General features: G+C 44.6%; 1 protein-coding gene across 2 annotated transcripts in view; it reads left to right on the top strand.

Moving 5' to 3' along the window:
* The window catches only part of LOC142487888 (cryptochrome DASH), a 50,102-nt gene extending 26,883 nt beyond the window's left edge, over positions 1 to 23,219 (top strand). The window contains exons 9-15 of one of the 2 annotated variants that reach the window (XM_075587931.1): positions 2,167 to 2,246; positions 2,538 to 2,597; positions 2,999 to 3,156; positions 8,688 to 8,807; positions 13,807 to 13,983; positions 20,995 to 21,151; positions 22,746 to 23,219. In XM_075587931.1, the coding sequence (XP_075444046.1) occupies positions 2,167 to 2,246; positions 2,538 to 2,597; positions 2,999 to 3,156; positions 8,688 to 8,807; positions 13,807 to 13,983; positions 20,995 to 21,102 (703 nt within the window). In that variant the 3' untranslated portion in view covers positions 21,103 to 21,151; positions 22,746 to 23,219. Of the gene's footprint in view, positions 1 to 2,166; positions 2,247 to 2,537; positions 2,598 to 2,998; positions 3,157 to 8,687; positions 8,808 to 13,806; positions 13,984 to 20,994 lie in introns of both variants that reach the window. The other variant, XM_075587930.1, reaches the window with a different exon arrangement.
* The last annotated feature ends 693 nt before the right edge of the window (positions 23,220 to 23,912 follow it).

Below are 23,912 nucleotides of genomic sequence, written 5' to 3'. Positions count from 1 at the left end.
GAATGCAGATGGATTGTTAAATTGGCATTTAAGTTAAATGCCGGGGGTTGGCGCGAGGCCTCTGCAACCTCAACTTACCGGGGTTCTGTAGTCTTATCGCAAGGCGGCGTCAAATGGTGCCGCAGGGGTCATGTGACGTACCCGGCGCAATGGTTACGCCTGTCACATGACCCGCATTGTCCTTTGATGCCGTGTCACAGACAAGGGGGGGGCACGAGTGCTGGGGCTATCATACAGGGGGGGGGGGGGCACAACTCCAAAACATTGCGCACCCCTGCTCTACATTATTCCATGTTTCTATAATAAGGCATTTTTTCCTGTTCTGTGTTGCTCTTTTTGACATGTCTCTATCTGTTTCCTCCTTTTAACATTTTCAATTAGGATGTTTTGTTATAATAATTAGTATCAGCAGTGTTATTACTCTTGAATGACTTTGTTTGGTCTGTTCACTCACTTTGAAGGGGATATAAGGTTGGTCCTCACAGCTGTCACTCACGCCCCCAATAGAATCCGTTGCGAAACGCGTGTTGGGGTGGGTCTTAGAACGTCCTCTCTGACATGGATAACGTGTGACGCACACTAGCGTGCAGACTTGTGACTGTTTGTCTCTCTCTGCTCCAGCCTGGGGCTCCGAACTCTCCATATCAGGAGATCGCATTTTCAAGCTATATGCCCTAGCTTGTGGGACTTGCTTTCATCTTTGCCTACATCTATGTGCTTTATGACGGTATCGTAGAACTCTGTTCATGGGAATACGTATTCAATATATATTCTTTGAACTCTGTTTATAAGTGTTGTACAACTGCGTAATATATTTTATTGCGTATGGAGGGTACTTCAAGCATTTGTATATGTAGCCAGGTCACCTGATGGCTACTATTCTGCCTTGGGCTGGAAGTAAACCCTGGCACAATCAGGTTGTCAGTAGTTGCTATGGGGTTTTCCCCATCCGAGGAGCTGCATTTGAGTGACAGCGGGAGGCGGTGACATCAGGCCTGGGCATGACCAATCATGAGACAGACCTGGTGCCCTCCTCCTGGCAGTACTTAAAAGCAGTACTGCCCTAAATTTAGTAGTGTCCTATCCCCTCTGAGGAAGGCAGGTCACACAACTGGGAGCCTGAGATTGGGGTCTTCCCTCGTGCTCTTCCCTCCGAAGGAGAGTGAGTGTGGAGCATACCTCTGCATCTGCTAGGAAGGTGGGGAAGAGCTAGGACGGCTGCGGGTGCCCTTGGCCTGTAGTGACGGTCCAGGGACCATCCTTCAGTGAGAGCTGAGAGTACTGCATCAGGCAGAAGCCTGCCGTGTAACTGTGCTGTACAGAGTGAATATACCGTTCCTGTTGTTATATACCTCCTGCCTGGTGCATGACCTTACTGGAGGGAGAGGTAATAAGTTCTACCGTGGGAGCTCACCTTCAGCTCCTGGAGCCTACGGCAGATGGAGGCGCTGCACTGCTAAAGAGATATGTGGGGTATGAACCCCAGAAGCCTGATCCTGTATCCCCACTACCACCGGCGGACGACTCAGCAATCCTGTTGCCAGCAGGTATATGCACCATACACCGTAGTAATGGACAAATCTCCCACCGGGTGGAGGAAACACTGTTACATATATTACAAGTACTCTTACCACTGACACTTTATTGTATGTAGGTATCTGTCTGAGATATTTAATTTAAGACTCAGATTATCTTGCTTGAGTATACCTTGCTATGTATAGGGACTGATGCAGTATGAGAATTCATTGTGTAGACTATTTTGTCTCTTACTCTGTCAACCAGAGGGCGTTCAGCCTTTTAGTGTTTGACAAATCCCATTCTCTGAAATATAGTTTTAAGATGTCATAAGAGTTGGTTAAAAGTACATGTGTCTCAGGAGGTGGGTGCTCCCGGAGGTTGGGGGCTACACACTGTCTCTGAAGGACCACCCCGTTAAGTTACTATAACATGTTAGGAGTTCACTGATGGAAATCTCAATGCAAATGAAACACCATAAATGTTGGTGAGCTTTATTAGAGATATTGACCAAGATTGCAATCTCATTTAAAAGTGACATGTACTGGAAGATATCGCTGTTGTAGTCATTGTAGCTCAAACTCTTCCCACTGGCCATATTTTTCATGTTGCATAAGTACATATTTCATTCATTTATTTGTTTGTTTTTAGGGTCATTTTTGAGCTTCTTTGGAGGGACTACTTTCGCTTCGTGGCTTTGAAGTACGGGAGAAGAATTTTCTTTTTGAGAGGTTAGTCAGAGTGCGAGAGTGCAGAGAGAGCGAGAGTGCTGTATGCCATCTGTGCTGTAACTCCAACTCTCCGATATCTCTCAGATATGTCCACAGTGAAAAGCATGAGGCTGCAAAACTGGTAAACTCTCTCTAACATATATTTTTATGTCATTCTGTAGAGCTTCTGTGTTGATGCTGTAATATAAATGTTCATCTATGCTTTAGCTTGCATCAAACATTTCAATCTAGTAAAGCCTTTGCGTTTAAAAACTTGTGAAAACTCAACATTGATATCTTTTTAAACATTAGGTCTGCAGGATAAGGACGTTCCATGGAAGAAGGATCTGAAGCTGTTTGATGCCTGGAAAGGTTAGTACTTTGGTTTGAGATTCTTTCAAACTCTTCTCAATCTGACATGTCAAGATAAATAAGCGTGGTAGTTGTGAGTTATAGGAGACCAATGCTCTTTTTGACACACGTATACAATAAGCTTCCGAAATGTACAGTAATAATTGTTCCTACTGTCTCTGTGTTCTCCCTACTGTACTTACCACTTTGAATACAAGCTCTTCTGGACAGGGACTTATTTTCCTAATATTTACTTTTATGTGTGAAGCACTTATGCCCGTTATATCTATTATTTTGTTGAACCTGTTACTTCTGTGAAGCCCTATGTAAACAGATGGTGCTATACAAATAATACAAATATACATACGTAACCATGGCTTGTGAATGATGACAGAATGATTTTGTGCTGTTCTTTATTGTAGAAGGCCGTACCGGAGTACCCTTTGTTGATGCCAACATGCGGGAGCTGGCAATGACTGGTTTCATGTCTAACAGAGGGCGTCAGAATGTGGCCAGCTTTCTGACCAAGGACCTTGGAATTGATTGGAGGATGGGTGCAGAATGGTTTGAGTATCTTCTGGTAAGAAAAGGCCTTACACAACAATGGCCTGGTGTATTTATGTACAGCATCCGGACACTTTTTTTTAATGCATCAACAAAGAAAGGCAGACTACAATCATGCTGTCTACAACTTGAATATATCTGGTATATTACAAGACGGTGGTGTTTAACAGGAAGAGTGGTCAAGTTACATATTCCCATATTGTTTGAAGCAAAGTACTTAACAAATAACATTGTATATTACATCAGTTTAATAGGAGCTTGATAGTAGTTTAGCAAACGTGATAATGGGGGTCAATGAAAGACTTCATCCTGTGTGGTTCTTGAAATAGTCCCCCATCAGAATGAGAATACAGTGATTGGCGCAGCCGTCCGTGGGTCCACTTTTCAGAAAGTGGCCATTAAGGTAGCATTGCTGCATGTGGCAACAACAATTACAAAGACTTAACCTAGTGTAATGGTGTTTCCCCTACCCGACGGGAGATTCTGCCATTACAGGTAGTGATGATACCTGTTGGTAACAGGAGGGTTGTGGGGACACAGGATCAGGTTTCTGGGGTATATTACCCACGTGGTTCTCTAGCAGTGCAGCGCCTCCATCTGCCGTAGGCTCCAGATGAATGGAAGCGATCTCCTACAGTAGAAACGGTTACCTCTCCCCCTGTAAGATCACACACCAGGGGGGAAGAGGACCAGAGAAGGCCCCAATCTTAGGCTGAGTCCATACAGACTTCAGCCGTGCGGAGGCTGAATTTCCCTGGCCTTAGTTCGCGCGCCATCCGGGGGTGTGTCGGGGGTCGGGCCAGTGACATCACAGAACTGGTTCGCTCTCATTGGGCGAACCGCTCACGTGACCGGCCCTGCGCTCCCGTGAGCGCTCAAACTAAAAAATTTGTCTGCTACGCTTCTGCACGCCTGCGGAAGCGTGCGCAAGCCCCTACTAAAGCCGCTCATTGCGGCTGCAGGGGCTCACTGACAAGCATCAGCGTGCCTCAGCGTGGGTCAGCTGACAAACGCTGACCATGGACTCCGCCTTAGGCACTCTGCTGTGTGACCTGCCTCCCTGTGGGGAGAGGCACTACAACATTTGAGCGGCAGTCACCTTTACGTACAGCCTGGAGGAGGGCACTAGGTCTGATCCATGGTTGGATATACTCAGGCCTAGCTGACACCACCTCCCCTGTCACTCAAGGGCTATGCAGTTAATGGGGAAAACCCATGATTACTACTGGCAGCCTGCTCTTACCAGGGCTTACTGCCAGTGAGGGCAGACTGGTAGCCATAGATGGCATGGTTACACTAGGACCTCAGAAATATGTTGTATGCTTAGAATTATACCATCCAGTGACATAACATGGATTTCCAGTCTGTGCTATCGCAACGTATTCCTCATGAATTATCACAAAGAAGACCCAATAGCTAGTAGCCAGCGGACCATCCAAAAGAATGTACATTAATGGTGCACTCCCATGGCCTGTTAAAACTTAGCATTTAATAAATAACTTAGAAAAAATAAATCACAACACATAATAGGTGAAATAAGTGAAATAATAAAATCACAGGAAGTGTGTATATCATATAATATATATAATGGGGAAATGGTCTAATTCTAAATCCCTATCACATCAACAAATGGTCTAGATTGGAGGATTTTTCCACCATGCCCCTCAGATAAAGGGACCCCGATGTCTCTCTCAGCAGACATTATATGCGTCAGTCACACTTCCTGTGATGATTCACCTATTATGTGTTGTGATTTTAATTTTTCTAAGTTTATTTATTAAATGCTAAGTTTTAACAGCCTTAGGAGTGCACCATTAATGTACTTTTTCTTTTGGATGGTCCGCTGGCTACTAGCTAGTGGGTCTTCTTTATGAGAATGGCTCACAGCGCTTCCAAAACCTCAACGGTCTCTTCTGTGCAGAGATTAAGTAGCATATGGTTCTTCATTTACAGTATACTGTATAGCTAAGAAGATTCATTAACGATGGCTTCAATAACAATCACAAGTGGCCCTCAAATTGGTGATCCTCCAGATGGATGATTTATGTTCTAATTTTGACATTCATCTTGAAGTTGCAGTTCAAGCTGTCGCTTAATTTTTTTTAAATTTAATTGAATATGTGCATCAATACAATCTGCATACTGACAAGTGATTAGCTAAGTTGCTGATCGATCCTTCTGTAATCGATCGCTGAAATTCGGCTGGGGGTTCACTAAATGCATCTTGGATCCTCTTCTGCTGCACTGACAGCCAAAGTTCTGTAAGGAAGATCATGTGACCAGGCAGGCACTAGATTCAATTGGTTCACTGCTAGAGAGAGGGCAGGACTCAAAAAGGTGATGCTGTTTCAGAAGGGTAAGCGGATGTGACTTTGTATATGGTTGCAATAGGAACAAAGATGCTTGTTACATTAGAATACATTTAAAATGTTTTTTAAGTTGTTTATTTTTAATTTTTTTGAAATGCTACAAGTATTTTCTCATAGTGTAGAACCGATTTTACTAAAAAAATAAACACAAGTAGGATATTGCTTGAACTGCTGCTTTAAATCAAGAACTTTGACCTTTATCTTAAACCACAATGGTCCAAGTTGGAAATGAAACAATGCTTCATGTACAGTATCCAAGAAAAATCTGTTTGGGTTCAAAAGCTCTACACACAGGACCATGACATGGATTAAAAAAAACGCCCCTACAGCAAATCTACTCTAATCCAGGACCAAATTTGGGATGTTAAAGTGCAATGCCACCTAGCCAGCAACCCCCCACCTACTCCCCCCCCCCCCGCCAACCATTTGTAAACCATGGTAATCTAATTGGCTTCCTTAAATTAATGTAACTATGCTAAAAACAAAGATTTGCCTTATTTTGTTTCTCTGGGAATGAATTACTCATTCAGAGGCTCCTAAGAAAGGGAATATGTGAGTGCTTGTTAATTAGTTGTTGTTTTTACTAGAGATGGACGGAACAGTCCAAATCCATTCCACGGAACAGTCCAAATCCATTCCACGGAACAGTCCAAATCCATTCCACGGAACAGTCCAAATCCATTCCACGGAACTTCCTGGATAGTTTAAGCCAAATCCACCCTTCCCCTCCCCACCCCCCACCCCCACCAAACACTGCTCACGGATTTTACATAAATAAAAATAGGTTACCCCATTAATTTCGGCTCCAGGAACTTCCTGCTTCCTGAGAAACACATCTCCGTAGGGGGTGCCGTTTCAGTTTCAATGTCCCGGTCACGTGGTTTCAATAGGAAGCCGTGACCGGGACATTTAAACTGCAGAGAGATACTGGCAGCACCTACGGAGATGCGTATATATATATATATATTATATATATATATCAGCTTGCACTCAATGTACTAACAAACATCAACAGGTGCCAGTCTCTAATAATAGAACAACATTACCATTCTCACGTCCGGTACAGGAAGACTGCCCTCAGATCCGTATAGGCAAAAAAAGTCTGTATTAGGCATCAATACAAAATGAACAGGCCGCCCAATTCATATAAATATTAATATTATTTATATTAATATATATACACAGTTAGACATAGGGCGCAACAAAGTAGACAAACCGTGTATGGTAGTCAATGTAGATACAAACTATCATAGATGCTCCTGATATTCTGTATATATAAAGTCCCAACTTTGACTGATCCTGTGGATAATGGAAAAAGAACCAATATAATGAAGTACTGTTGTAAAAGGTTTATATGCAAAAGACAAGTGGCTACTTACAATGTAGCAGGTAGAATAGGCATTGTGGTGTGTCCCACCGCACGGGCAATCAGAAGGAAAATGCCGGCGTCTCCCTCATCTCCGCTGCGTCTGTGTGATCAGTTCAGCTCCTGTGGCCAGATCACGCGATGTTTGCTTGATCCCGTCTGTAACAGGGACTTATCCCTGTTGAAGAAGCCATCTCTAAAATCCAGCAGGGATCTGGTTAAGTGCAGCAGGCGTTTAACCAGACTCCACCTGGTCAATTAAGTCTGTAAGAAAAGCCTCCTGTTGGAAACAGGAGACAGATTTCATTAGCTCACATTTAAGCTGACAGGAGAGCAGAGAAGCCTGCACACAGACACTGTCTTGAGCACAAAGGCTGTGATGAGATCAAGACACTCAGAGACCTATATTAGCTGGACACAGAGGACCCAGGAACCTGCCAGAGACTGACATGGAGGGCCACCTGCTTAAGGGAGCTCCTGAGAGTTTGGGTGATAGGGTCTGGGAAAGTAAGTTAGCCCTTACAAAGGGATAGGTGTTTGTTATTTTGTTGTTTTTGTATGTTTTGCCTGGGTAAAGGAACAGGCTCAATAAAGTCAAGATATAATTGCACCCAAATCGGTCTCCATTATATGTACCTCTGCACACATGTCTTACGCCGTCCCTGTAGGAAAATTTGTCGGCTGCTCACGTTGAAAAAGCTAGCCGGATCCCACAATGATAGTCCTTTTAAGATTATAAACTGCACTGGAGCAGGTAGAAAGGGGTGATGCAGGGAAAAGGGAGACCAAAAAGCGCACCAGCACAAACGGAGCAGGAAAAAACCAGAACAAAAAAATGATTAAAAGAGCACTTTAATGTGGCAAAAGACCCATCCAATGCATTTCGAACGCTGCGACGTTCGAAATGCATTGGATGGGTCTTTTGCCACATTAAAGTGCCCTTTTAATCATTTTTTTGTTCTGGTTTTTTCCTGCTCCGTTTGTGCTGGTGCGCTTTTTGGTCTCCCTTTTCCCTGTATTGCATTGAGTAGCTGCACAGCTTGCCTGCCTGCCCTACCAGGATGTGAGTATTTGCATATTTTTCAGGGGAACCTGCCAATGAGACATATGGTGAGTGGGTTGCACCACACACCACCTGTCTTCAGGAGGATAGTACCCATTATATGACACAATAGGTACTATATCAATTGTTAGTACCCTGGTACAGTGGTCTGGCTTATTATCATTTTGAGATATACCTGCATTTGAGCGCTTCAGCTATTTTCCAGAAAGGGGTGATGCACTGCAGGGGTTAGCTTTAACATGAAAATATAGCAACCCTACGCATTTCGTTCCTGTCAAGGGGACTTCATCAGGGGTACCCTTATTTACTAAGCAGTCTTCTGGACTGCAAGGTGTCTTCTAGCGCAGGAAAGTGTGTTGTAAAAGAAAATAAATTGGTATCCAGAGGCCTTTTTTTTAATAAACAAGCAAACCCACTGTTGCCACGGTGTACCTGGTATATATAAAAAAAATATCGGTCAACTATAATAGATAAATAAAATAGATTTTTTGTAAGATCGATTTAGAATTGTTGCCTCTGAATGATTGTAATTGAAGTCAGAAGTGGCCGTGTACGTTACATTTCTGCTTTGAACACTTCCATCTCATGTCATGCTCGGTGCAGCCTGGGACATCTTTTCTGCAGTGTGTACGCAAGTGCAAGTCAAAGGATTGGTCTCCGAGGTTATCCTGTCTCAGTTATAAATAGCCACCATGTGAACTCACTGGCAAATAGGAAATAGAACGGCCGTTTTTGTTCTGTGTTTCTAGGTGGACTACGATGTGTGCAGCAATTATGGCAATTGGTTGTACAGCGCTGGGATTGGAAATGACCCCAGGGAGAACAGGAAATTCAACATGATTAAACAAGGCTTGGATTATGACAGCAATGTAAGTATTGCCGCAAAGAGGCATTTCCAAGTCAAGCAAATACTGTATGTTTTCTGTAGTAACCGTGCAGTTATTTCATCGTTTAGCTGCCAGTGTTCCTATGTGTGGCCAAGGGAATATTAACGTGGCCTTACCTATTCCTGGTTTTTAATTTTTTTACTAAGTTTGAAGCAGGGGGTCTCCGGAGCTGAACTGCATTGGTTTCAGCTCCGGGGACCCCTGCTTCTCGAGATACTTACCTTGTAAAGGAGGTGCCGGTATCTCTGTATCCCTCCTACACTGCATCGCACACAATGTTCCATCTTCTTAAGGAATGGTCATTCTTGATCCGTGGTTTATGAAATTCTGATTTATTTAATGGCAGTTAACACCAGATTGTAGTGCGATATCCTTCATTGTCACCGTTTGCCTGAAATCCATTTTTACATGGAAACCTTATAGGCTAACGCTCGCTGTTTACACTGCTTTTAAGCACAGCATGGGAATCCGATGCAGAGCCAGAGAAAGTGTGTGTGTGTGTGTGTGTGTGTGTGTGTGTGTGTGTGTGTGTGTGTGTGTGTGTGTGTGTGTGTGTGTGTGTGTGTGTGTGTGTGTGTGTGTGTGTGTGTGTGTGTGTGTGTGTGTGTGTCCCGGTTTCCCCCTGAATACAGAAAGGCTACTAATGCTGTTGTTAACCTGCTGGCTCGCAGGGCCTGAGCCTCTGCCACGGAGAGCCTGGGGCGATAAATTACCACTACTTGATGCAGCGCCTCCACCTGGAAGGGATCCCAATGGAGTGCAAGTTGCCCCTCACAGGACACCAATACAATAATATGCACACTTGATGTAAAATAACAAGTACCTTTACTGACAGACCGCAATAACTTTATATGCATGAACATCACATACTCCTTCCCTCTAGAGATACAATTTCCCAAAGCGTCTCGCAGGACGCAACCCTCCACCGTGTTTCCCACACCGGTCCAATGTCCCACACCGCAACCCCAGTGTGCGGTGACCGCGCGGCCACTATGAAAAGAGTGTTATAGTTGGTGCACTTGGTGTGTGTGGTTACCTGACGAGTGCTCCTGTGCTCGGGCCAGCAGACAACTTCACAAAGGATCTGCAGACACGCGATACCTTCCGCGACGTCCTTCCGGGGCGATCTCACCCGGATATTATCTCTATCTCTGGAGATGCCTGGTCCCAAACCTCTGCTAGGGAAATGCAGCGTCCGCTATGTGTCCCTGACTATAAACACTAATGGGGCAGGTTCCCTATTCTAGGGCCTGTCCCTATACCAACCACAAGCTGTGTGTGACTCTGGGCCTAACTGGAGCCTAAGGGGAATTCTCTGGCTTAGTGTAGAGGCTACTTGCCTCTCTACACATGCAGGTCCTACCCCCTTCCTGCACTCGACTGACCAACGTGCTCCCCTGCGCACCCTTCATACTTCCCTTCCTAAGAGGATCCTAGTGCCTTATTGGCTCCCTGGCATCAGATGGTCGGTCATAACACTCATGGGACTTGTAGTCCCCTGCTCTAGTCCTCTCTGATTAGGTCCTGGCTTCACGCGCTACCGTGCTAACTTCTTGCGCATGCGCGAGCTCCCCGAAGGTGCAGTCGCATACCGTACTTACTGCGCATGCGCGAACCTCAAAATGGCGGCGCCCGAAACGTTCGGGCCGTTGCAGAGCCACCGAAGTACCGGAGCGGTCCATGCGCATACTGGCAACCTGCGTGACGCTCCCAACTGCAGCGGGGGCAATGGTAGACCGGTGGAGGTCGAGACAGCTGTCTGTGAGTGGTTTCTCTGGCTTTGCATCCGATTCCCATTCTGTGCTTAAAAGCTGTGTGAACAGCGAGCATTCGCTTATAAGGGTTCCATGTAAAAATCTCTCCTTCACTGCAATGTTCCTTCTTCTTAAGTAATGGTCATTCTCGATCTGTGGTTCATGAAATTCTGATATATTTAATGGCAGTGAACACCATATTGTAGTGCGATATCCTTCGTTGGAGTTTATAAATCTGCCCTTTAACATTGTTGGTTTTGTTGGTTTTTTTACAAATTGACTTTCTTTTTCCTCCTGATCACATACTTCCTTGGGAAAGTTTCACAGTGAGTCACCAGTAAGCAGGTTTACTTGTACAGACATTATTACTGTATGTGAGTCACCACTCGCACACAGATTAACACCATTATTTATTTTTGGTTCAAGAAAAATAATTCAATTAATATATATTTTTTAAGAAGCAATCCAAGCGCAAGATTCTTATTTTGCGATTTTTTTGTTTTGTTATTAAATGATTTTTTTGAACATCAGATTGAAGCAGAGGGTCTCAGGAGCTGAATCCCATTCATTTGAGCTCCATTGCTTCCGGAGATACAGACCTCCGTGAGGGACACCAGGAGACGATCCGCTAGCAGGGTCCCCGTAATGGCGCAGTTTCAAAGCTCCCGATTGGAAGCCATGACGTTGTCCGGTTCGGCTTCCTATTTGCCCGCGTGACGTGGGAGCTTTACATTTTGGCGGGATACCGGCACTCCCTTTGCTGGTTAGTATCTCGGGAAGCAGGGTGTCCCCAGAGCTGTAATTAATGGGATCCAGCTCAAACTTTTTTTTTCGAGAGAGAGAAATATTAGTGTAAAATATTTTAATTCTTGTACCTCTGCACCAAAGAGTGATAAATCCACCTACTTAATAGAACAGCAAAAAAACGCATATTTATTTGCATTGAGAGCTACCTATCATTTTATAGAGGGAAACTATCTGAAACCATACCTCATCCAGTGAACTAAACTTTGTATCTTTCTGTTCTCTTAGCTTGGAGGACAGGCAGATCATTTCTTAGGCCTCGGGCATGGTGCCTCGGGCCGCGCTGATCCGCGCTCCTGCTCTGCCTCGCCTGCTCAAACTGGAGCTTTTTTGTGTCCTGGCAGGCGAGGCAGTGAGCGCGCTTTGGGGAGTGGGGCGGAGGCGGGGTGAAGGCGTGTCGGAAGCGGAACAGAGGTGTGGCGGGAGGCGGGGCTAGTCCCTCGCTCCCATTGGATGTGAGCGGTCACGTGACCGCTCCTCCGCTCCCCTGAGCGGCAAATTTTAAACTTGCTTGTCTGCTCAAAATATCTGAGCCTCCGCATGCATGCAGAAGCAGCTGCTAAAGCCATGCTGATGACAGATGCAGGGGGTAAGTGCATCTGCTCAGCACGGCTCAGCACAGCCTACTCTACTATGTCCCAGGCCTTAGTCATGGACACCTCTGAGCAGAGTCTATGGCATGGGTGCCAAACTCCAGTTCTTAAGTGCCATCGGCAGCTCAGGATTTAAGGATATCCGGGCTTCAGCACAGGTGACTCTATCAAAATGATCGAGCCACTGAGTTCTCCAACTGTGCTCAAGCCTGGATATCCTTTAAAACCTGACCTGATGGGGGTTCTTGAGGACTGGAGTTGTGCACCCCCGGTCAATGGCATAGACCAACCAAGGAGGGCCCAAGGGTTTTTGATTAAGAAAGCTCTGGTTCTAAATGAAAGACTTGTCGTGAACAATAGTTAAACATTTTTATCCTTGGTGTTGTCGTTGAAGGTGCCTTCTCTCGAAGGGAAGTCTGATTTGATGTTCTTTATAAGACTAGAACTGACAGTGTTGCAAATACATCCACAAGTGGGATCCAAAACAAAGAACTAGTTCTCTTTTTAGAACTGATAGGCTAAATACACTACAGATGTTATTTTTTTCCCTTCTATTTATTAACCTGCCAAGCGTATGAAGTGCGATCATGGCAGGACAACCAGCAGTAGATAATAATTCCTAGTAGAACTGAGCTGCAGGCTAAGTCTAAACCTCTTGTATCCCGACCAATTTAAACATATCAAGCTGTAAGCATCCTGAGTGCAGTATAGAAATACCTCAACCAAAGATACTTGGTGAATATATATCTCTGTTCTAGGGTAAAGTGAGGACAGGGGACAAAGAGCACGGGAAGATAATGTACCGGGGACATGGAAATGGAGTGAGGAAAACAGATTCTGAAGTTATGTTAACACTGAGGGGTTACAATGGAACGTATCTTTTAGGTTCTTTGAGCTTTATCCGTTAGATCATGGGTGCGCAAAAGGGGGCGCGAGACTTTCTGGGGGGGCGGCGCTTACAGAGGTCCTGCGCTTCCCCATGAAGCCTCTGTAACGTCGCTTACCTTGCCTTCCAGTAATGCGTCGTCATGGCAACCCAGTGTTTAAATGACGCTGCGGGGTCACGTGATGTCACATGACCTCGCTGCGTCATTTTGACACCGGAGCCAAGAAGGGAGGGGGCGCGAGCATGGTGGCGCAGGAAGAAAACTTGGCGCACCCCTGAATTAGATATTGCCGTGGCTTATATGATCTAGGCCAGGGGTGCGCGAACTGGGTGGTGCGGCGGTTGCAGATGCCCCGCGCTCTTCCCCAAGGCATTTAAATTAAATGCCGGGGGACCATGCGAGGCCTCTAACTCGCTTGCCGTGATTCAGCTGGCTTCGGGCGATGCCTCACCATGGCACATGATGTGGCATTACATGACCCCCCCCATCGTCATTTGACGCCGGCACAACAGTAAGGGGGGGGGGGCGCGAGCACTGGGGGAGAGCAGACAGAGGGGCGCAGCACCAGGAGTTTGCGCCCCCTGATCTAGACAACATTTGTTTCTTTTGATGGCAACCTCCTATAAACTGTACTTGGGCACCACGCTTATAAATCACACCGGTGTCCTAGTGACGCAGCCTTGATGTATCGGAGCATTAGATAAATTGTATGAATGAGAGAGTTGATGGTGGCTATTATTGTAATTTGAGAGCACTCTTACAGATAGAAAGTTCCTTTTGATTGAATAATCTTCACCAATGGGTTGATGATGGAGCATCTACTCCTCTATTTCGTTTTGAAATATAGAAAGATTTATTTCACACATCAGTGACTTCCAAAATGAGGATATTTTTTTCACGGATGGTTGTAACCGTTGTGATTTCGCACTTCTTCTGGTTGCAGGGCGATTACATCCGGCTTTGGGTTCCAGAACTGCAGCAGGTAAAAGGGGGAGCTGTCCACACTCCCTGGGCACTAAGTAACGCCTCATTGGAACACGCTAATGTGTCTCTTGGGGAAACCTACCCATTACCAGTTGTCATGGCACCGGAGTGGAGCAGACACATCAATCAGAAGCCGGTAAGTGAGACTGAAGATATTAAGTGTTTGAATAAGAAGCTCTGCTATTAGCCTTTGTTGCTCACGTCAATCACGGCTATGACTAAAAAAAAATTACATTAAAGTGCAATTGTTAGGCACTCTCTTTTTTTCACTTTAAAATGTGCAAGTTACAAGGAGAAAATAATAATAATGAGGCGGAAAATAACAGATGATGATGATGATGAAGAAGAAGAGCAAGACCAGGAGGTACAAGCCAATGTTGCATGGGGCATATAACATGGTCATTAGCCATAATACTATGTACCATTTGTAAGACTGTTATCCATGGGAAGGGGTGTCCATTACGTTTAGCAATAAAATCTCATAACTTCTCGCTGAAAAAGGAGGAAAAACAAAGATGGCGCTGGGCGCACGGGAGCGCGCATCGGGCGACACAGACAAGACCGAGAGGCTGTGCGACCAGAGGGGGACATTTCTGAGAGAAGGGCAACCCTAAGAAACTCTGCAGAGAAAAGCACAGCAGGAAAAGAGACCGAGATGAGAGCTGCCACTGAAAGTGAGAATAACATGGCTGAGGGAGACACGGTGATCACAAAGCAGGACCTCCAGAACGTGCTCAAAGAAATGCAAGCGGGCTTTCAGTCAGCCCTGGATAGAGCTGTAAAGGAATTTTAAAGCAGAAGTTTCTTTATTGGCTAAAAGAACTACGGAGCTTGAAAATAAAGATGGACATTTCTTTACAAAACCAGGTAAATACCGACGACAAGGTCCTGCGTCTCAATGAAGAGAAGAGCCATGAGGTATGGTATCGATGACCTAAAGAACAGGGAGCGAAGGCAGAATTTACGAATCTGCCATGTCCCTGAGTCGGTCTCCGCAGAAGCCCTCCAGCCGTATCTTAAGAGGCTGTTCAAGTTAATTGACCCACAGTTACAAGATGGCTATCTCCTGATGGACAGAGCTCACAGAGCCCTAGGACCGAGATCGAAGACCCGAGAAGAAGTAGAGATGTAGTCCTAAAACTCCACCAATATGCAACCAAGAAAATGTATCAACATCTGTTTGTGATACTTTTTTTTAACTTTTATTAACAGACTAAGTACATTGTATATTGCTAAGCTTCCTCCCTGTCAGTATGTGTGACATGAGATCTGGCCAAAGGGAGAGAAGACTTGGGAGGGAGAGAAGACTTGGTTCCAGAAAGTTCAGCAACTCTGCATTTTTTGTGTTTTTATTTTGAGAGGATCTTGATTGCACTTTTTACTGAAGTGCTTACAATGCATTTCTAACACGAGCAGATAAAACTGTGTTTCTTATCTCCCATCACAAATTATACATCTTTCTTAACAGGAAGCAGATATAACATTTGCATGCACTGTAGGGGCATATATAAGTGACACGCTGGCTTGTTACAGCTACGGGGTCTGCAAAAAAAAGCTTGCTTGGTCTAAATGTACTAAGCTGTGTTAAATGGGGGCAAATAACCAGACAATGCTCAAAACAGGAACAGACGTCATTTTCCCAGAGTTACCGATTAATTCACCATGGTAATGATATGCAAAATAACATGTCATTGAGCTCATCAGCGTAGGGTTAATGCAAATGAATGTATGTCTTGTCGGCGAGGGAAAGAACTCCAAATCGATAACCTGAGTTGCACGGGGTGAGAGCTGGGAACATACATTTGAGAGGTGTAAATAATTTGAATACATTTGACATATTATTATATATTTGTAGAATTCCCTGATATCGCTCTCACACAAGGCCCCAGAAATCTTTATCTTCCCATGTGGAATATTGGTTCAAATCTGTTTTCTCCCCCGTAAAAGCCTTATTTTCACTGTGTGACTGGGAGCAACGCCAGACATAGTTGTAACTTTACCATAGCGTTATTTCCCCGGCGTTAACCTTAACGGACCCTACTGAACCTGGGAGAAATTTATTTAAGGCTGTAATTAGCTCATTTGGAATAACAGCCATTAAAATTAACACCAAGTTTTTTTTTTCTTCCATGAGTAAAATCTTGTTAACATTACATGAAATAGGCCATGCCATGTAATGTGTGTACAAGAAAGAGGTGTCATGCTTAGGCCTTTAATGCTGGTGGACATGAAACACATTTCTCTGCCGTTCCAGTGATGAAGAAGTTGTAACTTACCCTAACCTGTCAATTTACATGAAACCTGGTTTTAAATCGTGAACCTATCCTTTTGTGGCTTACTGACCACAGCATATTGTTACAGCTGAACGGCTGATGTTGCGCAGCAAGGCTACAGAACATTGGGTGTTCACCAAAGTGCACACCGCGCCTAAAATGTGTGATGGTGCATGTCTAAAATCAGGAGGCAGACCCGCATGGCTGAGGTAGGGATGGAAATTAACCGATCAGAGCCTTGGGACCGAGTCCCGTAAGAGTATCCGTAGTCGGTATGGAAGCAGGGGTCAGGCAGCAATGGTGCGGAGTCCAGGCAACAGGCAAAAGTTAGGGCAGGCAGAAAGCAGCGAGGTCGGGGTCACGGTCCGGAGTCGGCAGCAAGGAATCCAAACCGGTAACGGAAAGGGCGACGGCAAAGACCGACAGGAGCTGCAGAAACACAGAACTTTGCTCTGCGACTCCCACCAGGAAGTGCAGCCATATATAGCAGGCTAATATCGATTGGAGAAAAAGAACCCAGTCTTGTAGCACTCGTACACAACAATTGTGTAGTGATAAATTTAAAATACTTTATTAATAACTCTGAATAAAAAATAGGGCGTTAAAACGTAATTAAATACTGTGTAGAACAGCACGTGACTGTATCCTTTGGTAACCCACCCTGATATAGGTGGGTAGATATAGTGTGATCCCTGATAGGTACTAGAGATCAAATGCTATAAATTATAGCGACCTAAAATGTAGGAGAGGAGCCAAAGAAAGCCCACCGAAAGGACTGTCTCTATTGGAGTGCGTCTAGACGTAGATTACGCTCTAGAGGGATACACACATGATAATGTGGCATATACTACGCTAGGTAAGACCTATAAGTATCTCCCCCCCACCCCCCAGATAGAGATTGCTCTGTTTTGTGTACAAATTCACCTTCATAGTATGAGCTACATCTCTATAAGGGATATGTGTTGCCTATTTTCTAAGGTGCAGGCTATTAGGCAAGCAGTGATTGCTGTTGTAACAGCTAGACCGGCTCCCCACGTCATTACTCTGTGCACGCTATTGCTCCAACCTGTAGAGAGGGGGGACATGGTGCGTTGGGGCTTTGACCCCACTTCAATATTAACCTCCTGTATACCCTACTCCAGCACACTCGTGTGTTGGCATATGCAGCGATCCATGACCTGCTGAGTAGCTTCTCAAGCTGTTTATGTCCACACATTAACCATTACAGTTAGCGCAAGCATCATTCTTACCCACACATCACTGTGGAGGTTGCTCTGACATCAGCTTCCACCTCCTGCGCATGATAAGACCCTGGTGTGCTTAGGGGAATTAACCATAAGCGCATAGTGCTTGTGTGTGGCAGCTAAGTTTACACTGTGCTACAACAGTAAGGGGCACTGAACCAACAGCAGCAGCAGACATCACCAACAACCTACCACAACATTGTAGGAGTACCTATCCGGCCTCAAATCACCTCCTAGGTGTTTTGGTGATTTCCTATAGTTGCTCTAGTTTAGCTATACCTTACAACAGCAATCACTGCTTGCCTAATAGCCTGCACCTTAGAAAATAGGCAACACATATCCTTTATAGAGATGCAGCTCATACTATGAAGGTGAATTTGTACACAAAACAGAGCAATCTCTATCTGGGGGGGGGGGGGCGGGGGAGATACTTATAGGTCTTACCTAGCGTAGTATATGCCACATTATCATGTGTGTATCCCTCTAGAGCGCAATCTACGCCTAGACGCACTCCAATAGAGACAGTCTTTTCGGTGGGCTTTCTTTGGCTCCTCTCCTACATTTTAGGTCGCTATAATTTATAGCATTTGATCTCTAGTACCTATCAGGGATCACACTATATCTACCCACCTATACCAGGGTGGGTTACCAAAGGATACAGTCACGTGCTGTTCTACACAGTATTTAATTACGTTTTAACACCCTATTTTTTATTCAGAGTTATTAATAAAGTATTTTAAATTTATCACTATACAATTGTTGTGTACGAGTGCTACAAGACTGGGTTCTTTTTCTCCAATCGATATTATCACGTCTCCATCCAGTCAGCACCTCACAGGTTAACAATAGCAGTGCGGGTTTTCTGTACGTGTAGCATATATAGCAGGCTGCCAGTAACCAAAATGGCCAAATTGAGTAGAAAGGGCAGGCAGCCTGGAAAACCCGAACTGGCAGCAAAACCCGGCACGGATCAGGCAGAATCCTTACAAAGGGCCTCATGCAGAGAGCATAGAATTTTAAAAATGGCGAATTTCATAAAAAGTAGCTTTTTTGGAGAGTTTTATTCTCCATATGCAGAAAAGTGCGAATTCTGCTATGTTTAACATGGATGCGTGTGGCGAGTTTAAATTGGCGAGATGCGCGCTTCAGAAACGTGTAAAAACAAATTCGCGCCTTTTTTTTCCCCTTTACTATAGGCGGCGAGCGCCATCTTGCCATATTTTCGTGGCGCGGCAAAAATGCGAGAATCGCGCCTTTTTTTGGCGCGAACAGCCGCTACTTGCCGTTCGCACCTCTCTGCATTCGGAGAGTTTTAAAAATGGCGCGATTGAGGTTCTCGCCAGCCGCGAGGCGAGTTTTAAACATAGAAATAAAAAAATGGCGCGTTTTTCGCAACTCGCCATTTTATGCCGTTTTCTGAGGGAAATTGAACAAAAAATGGCGAGTTTTGAAATAACGATGCTCTCTGCATGAGGCCCTCAATGTTCATTACACCTGTGCTCCTGGGTTGCAAGAGTTATGGAAATGACTCTTTATTATCCAGAAAACAGGGGGCTTTATTGAGGTTTTTGTTCAGTCAGCAGACGACTTGCTACAAGGAATCCCCTTTACAGGAGTAAAATACATTTTTGCAAAGGCAAGTGTTTTAAACCGTTACAGAAGAGACCGCTGACCTCCTGCTATATTAATGGCCAGGGTAATGAGCAACGCTTAAATCCCAGAGAGCGTGTTGCTAAGACTTTCCTATACTGAAAGTGGGATTGTACCTTATTTTACCTTCTGTTAACATGCACCATTATCCTCTAAATACAATCACCATTATTAGCTAATATCCCAAACTGATTTAATTCAGCAACAGATAATAGAGCGGGGCCGGTTTTATTCCATAACAACTCATGTTATGAACTTCCGACACAGAAAGGTGATGGCTTAATCACCCGAGGGCCTGGAGATAAACGCAGATTGCAGTGTAACTGTGATGAACGGCACAATATCAGCCAGAACAGGCGCTTTTGTTTGCTATGACCATAAGCATTCTGTTTGCGTTGGAACGGTTTAGTACTATATATAACACTGTCCCACTTAGGCCGCGCTTATAGTGCTGGCGATGCGATGTTGCCCGAAAACAAACGCATTTTGATATTTCAAGGGCTGTCGTGTCACGTGATGGCCCTTCAACCAATCAAATGGCCGGAAACCTGCGACGACGACGACCGGCGAAATATAACTTTCGCCGTGGGTGAAGGGTGACGTCACCCGTCGTGTCGCCATCGACGGCACTATAGCCTTAGACTGTAAGCTCTTCGGGGCAGGGACTCCTTTTCCTAATGTTGCATTTATGTCTGAAGCGTTTATTCCCACGATGTGTTATGTCACGTGTATTACTGCTGTGAAGCGCTATGTACCTGTATGGCGCTATATACATAAAGATATACGTACATACATCATTAGCCGCGATCATTACTAGAAAATGCCGGCAGCCACTTTTAAATGTAACACATTTTTTTTTTCCGTTCCCTAAATTCTGACTGCAGACTCGAACATTAATGACTGGTGTAAGTAAAGGGTTTAGTTATAATATACTTCTGCTGCATTTAATAGTGAGTGCAGAGGTTGTGACATATTGGGGTTTGTATGTAATGGTCCTTATTCTGTACGGTGTGTAAGCGCAGATTACTTTTAATGCGGCTTTTCATGCGATAGAACATCTGTGCTTATCGCACCTTACAGAATAAGAGCCAATGTGTTTATTAAAAACCGTCAGGAGTTCGCCGACATTCAAACACTTTTACCTACCCGTTTTAATTTGTACATTCTAAGCCAGGGGCGCACAAACTTTTCAGTCTGCGCCCCCCTGTCTGCACTCCCGCCCTGACCTTGTCTCCGGTGTCAAATGACGCCGCGGGGTCACGTGACGTCACACGTTGCCAAGCCGACGCGTCGCCGAAGACATGGTGAGGTGAAGTTGCAGAGGCCTCGTGCGATCCCCCGGCATTTAAGTTAAATGCCTTGGGGGAAGAGCGCGGGACCTCGTAACCGCCGCGCCCCCCTGTTCTAATCAATGCAACAAATGTATGTTATATATTATGTGTGTACGTAGTTAATGTAGAGGAGCCTGTCAAGTACAGGCATACCCCGGTTTAAGGACACTCACTTTAACTACACTCGCGTGTAAGGACATATCGCCCAATAGGCAAACGGCATCTCACGCATGCGCCTGTCGTCACGTCCTGAACAGCTATATCGGCTCCCTACCTGTACCGAAGCTGTGCGCAAGCGGGGAGACTATAGAGCCTGTTACACATGCGTTATTTACATCAGTTATGCACGTATATGACGATTGCAGTACAGTACATGCATCGATAAGTGGGAAAAAGGTAGTGTTTCACTTTAAGTACATTTTTGCTTTACATACATGCTCCGGTCCCATTGCGTATGTTAATGTGGGGTGTGCCTGTACTGTGTACAAGAAAATAGTGTCACAATTCTTATCCCTTTTAGTTGCTGTGGAAATGAAACATATGTCTCTGCCGTTCAGCAGTGAGGTATTTGTAAACTACCCTGACCTGTCAAATTACAGGATTTACCTTAACCTTCTTCTTCTTTTCTTTTTTTTTTTTTTCTCTACAGAATAGCGGGGGAACATCTAGGAGGCAAGGAAAAGGCCCGTCCGACACTCCGAAGCAACACAGGAACAGGGGGACCGACTTCTACTTCTCTCGCAATAAACATGTGTAACTGAAGCATTGATCAAACCAAAAATACCCCCAGAGGGGGAGAGAAGAGCGTCCCCTAATCCAGGGGGGCTCAGCGCCAGCCATCAAGACCCCAAACAGGTTAGGTTTTCAGGATATCCCTGCTTCCGCACGGATGGCTCAGTCAGTCCCTGCTTCAGCATAGGTGGCTCAATCAGAGGCTCAGTCGAAGACTGAGCCTCTGATTGAGCCACCTATGCTGAAGATGGGATATCCTGAAAACCTGACCTGTTGGGGGGGGCTTGAGGATTGGAGTACTGGACTACTAATAGGATAAATAGCCAATGGGGTTAGAAGAGCTGGTAGATAATGTCCCCAAAAATGGACGTGTGTGTGTGTGTGTGTGTGTGTGTGTGTGTTAACCGATACTGAGGGAAAGTCGTGAGGCTGATTGGACCCATGAGTGAAATAAAAATGAACTTTTAATCATTTTATATTTAAAATATTTATATGAAAACCAACTATAGAATATAAACATACGACCATGAATTATCTGATTAAAAAAAAATAGATAGACTTAATATATCAGCGAGGTAGCACTACAATATCCATGTAAGGGATTATATATTATTATAGATTATATATCCTCACAGGGCTGCACAGTGGTTGGCTTCAAAGATGTAGAACAAGCTATTTGAAGTCTTGCAATGCAAGGTCAGTGCAGCAAAGTAGTTTAAATAGTATCAAAGTATTGTGTGAGTAGTTCAAAGGATAGTAGCTAATTTGGCCACATTGTCACCACCAGGAAAAGTAGTTACAGGCATACCCGGTTTAAGGACACTCACTTTAAGTACACTCGCGAGTAAGGACATCTCGCTCAAAAGGCAAACGGCAGCTCACGCATGCGCCTGTCATCACGTCCTGAACAGCAATACCGGCTCCCTACCTGTACAGAAGCTGTGCGCAAGCGGGGAGACTATAGAGCCTGTTACACATGCGTTATTTACATCAGTTATGCACGTATATGACGATTGCAGTACAGTGCATGCATCGCTAAGTGGGGAAAAGTTAGTGCTTCACTTTAAGTACATTTTCGCTTTACATACATGCTCCGGTCCCATTGCGTACGGTAATGTGGGGTATGCCTGTACATAATAATATCATTAGCCAGAATGAGCTATTTATACATGTAAAGCGTGGCTACTTGTGACACTCTCCCCAATTTATACACAGTACTATTTCTGCCTTTAGTACAGCATATTTCTGCCTTTAGAGATGGGTTATATAGCAGCAGGGAATCTCTCTTCCCATTTCCCATAGGTGCAGCACTCCCCCAAATAACCAAGAATGATGGTGAACATTAACATACCCCGGGTATCATGACCTTTCCTATAATTAGTTATCGGTCCAACGCCCTGCTTAGAGGTAGTTTTGGGATAAGGGCGTCCCTATCACAAGTGTAGAGCTAAATCGTAGGTATCGGGGACCAATGGCTGTATCGGCAGAACGCCAACACACTGTTAGAGAACCGCATGGAGCGGGGAGCGTGTCAACGCTCTGCCTCGTAGATAGATCACCGCCGGCGTGATGACATCCGCGCATGTTTCCCTGACGCGCGTGTTTTGCGTGACGGGCACGCTTCCCCCCGTATCGGTGATATCCCACACATTGCATCATGTATACTGCCAATACTGGGTTCATTTTTAGGGCCATTATCTACCGACTCTTCTAACCCCGGTGACTATTTAGCCTATTAGTTGTTGGGCACTGATTAAGGGACGCTCTTCTCTTCCCACTCTGGGGGTGTCTTTTGTTTGCGCAATCCTTCCCTGAGGTGCACGCTACTGGGCCTCATCCATACACCAGGCTGCGCAGCGGGCTTCCCTCGGTTTACGGTTTAGTGATTAACTGAAGCGTAGGACATGGTGGGAGTGTCCTACAATTGTACATATAATACAGCTGTAAATAGTGTAACAGATTACGGTGGCAGCATAAAAAATTGCAAGTTTTGGGGAACCTCATCACCAACACACACTTTTAATAACACAACCATGCAATTGTTAGACTTATCTTTTGTTTAAACATGCTTTTATTTGTTCATTTAAAGGGTTTTTGTAGCAAATGTATACAATTCTATATATTAAAGTGACTTTTCAAGAAGGTTTTCTGATGCATTTTTTAAAATATACTTCTTAGACAATTTAAATACAGTGCTATAATTGTATGGTGCCATGACGGTAGAAATGTGTGTGTGTGTGTGTGTGTGTGTGTGTGTGTGTGTGTGGTAATAATAATGGGAATATATACGTAAAGATTAACAAATATAATTTATCTGATGACACCAATGAGAATATGTAATAACACCTCTACACTAATATCCTTTTCTTATTCAGACTGCCCTTGTTAACTTAAAAAAGGCAACACCAAAAAAAAAAAAAAAAAAGAACAGAGATGCATGCGATGGGTATTACTAGATACTGCAAGAATTACTGCCCCAAAGTGTTTTATAGCTGGAAAGGCAACACCTACTATGGCAATAATTTTCTTGTTGATTATTAATAATAGTGTGACATGTATACTGCACTTTGGGATCTGAAATGTTTCCCTGTAGCTAGGCATTTTAAAGATAAGAGACATTCGTTGGCCACGCTTAGATGCATGCCCATCTTCCAGATTCCGGTCCCCTTACGTGGGGGTGACAGGGGCAAGACTCTGTTACAGCAGGAGGCCAGGTTAATCTACGAGCTTCGTACCATGACACCTGGAGGCCTCAATGAGGAGCTCAAATTAGGCTGTTTCCTATAATCGTATTTCGCTTATGCTGTGTTATGATTGAGTGCTTTATTTGTATAC

The sequence above is a fragment of the Ascaphus truei genome, chromosome 2, assembly GCF_040206685.1.
Source record: "Ascaphus truei isolate aAscTru1 chromosome 2, aAscTru1.hap1, whole genome shotgun sequence".
Classification (NCBI taxonomy): Eukaryota; Metazoa; Chordata; class Amphibia; order Anura; family Ascaphidae; genus Ascaphus; species Ascaphus truei.
The sequence above is the reverse complement of the archived record's forward strand: the minus strand, read 5'-3'. Positions and strand labels throughout refer to the sequence as shown.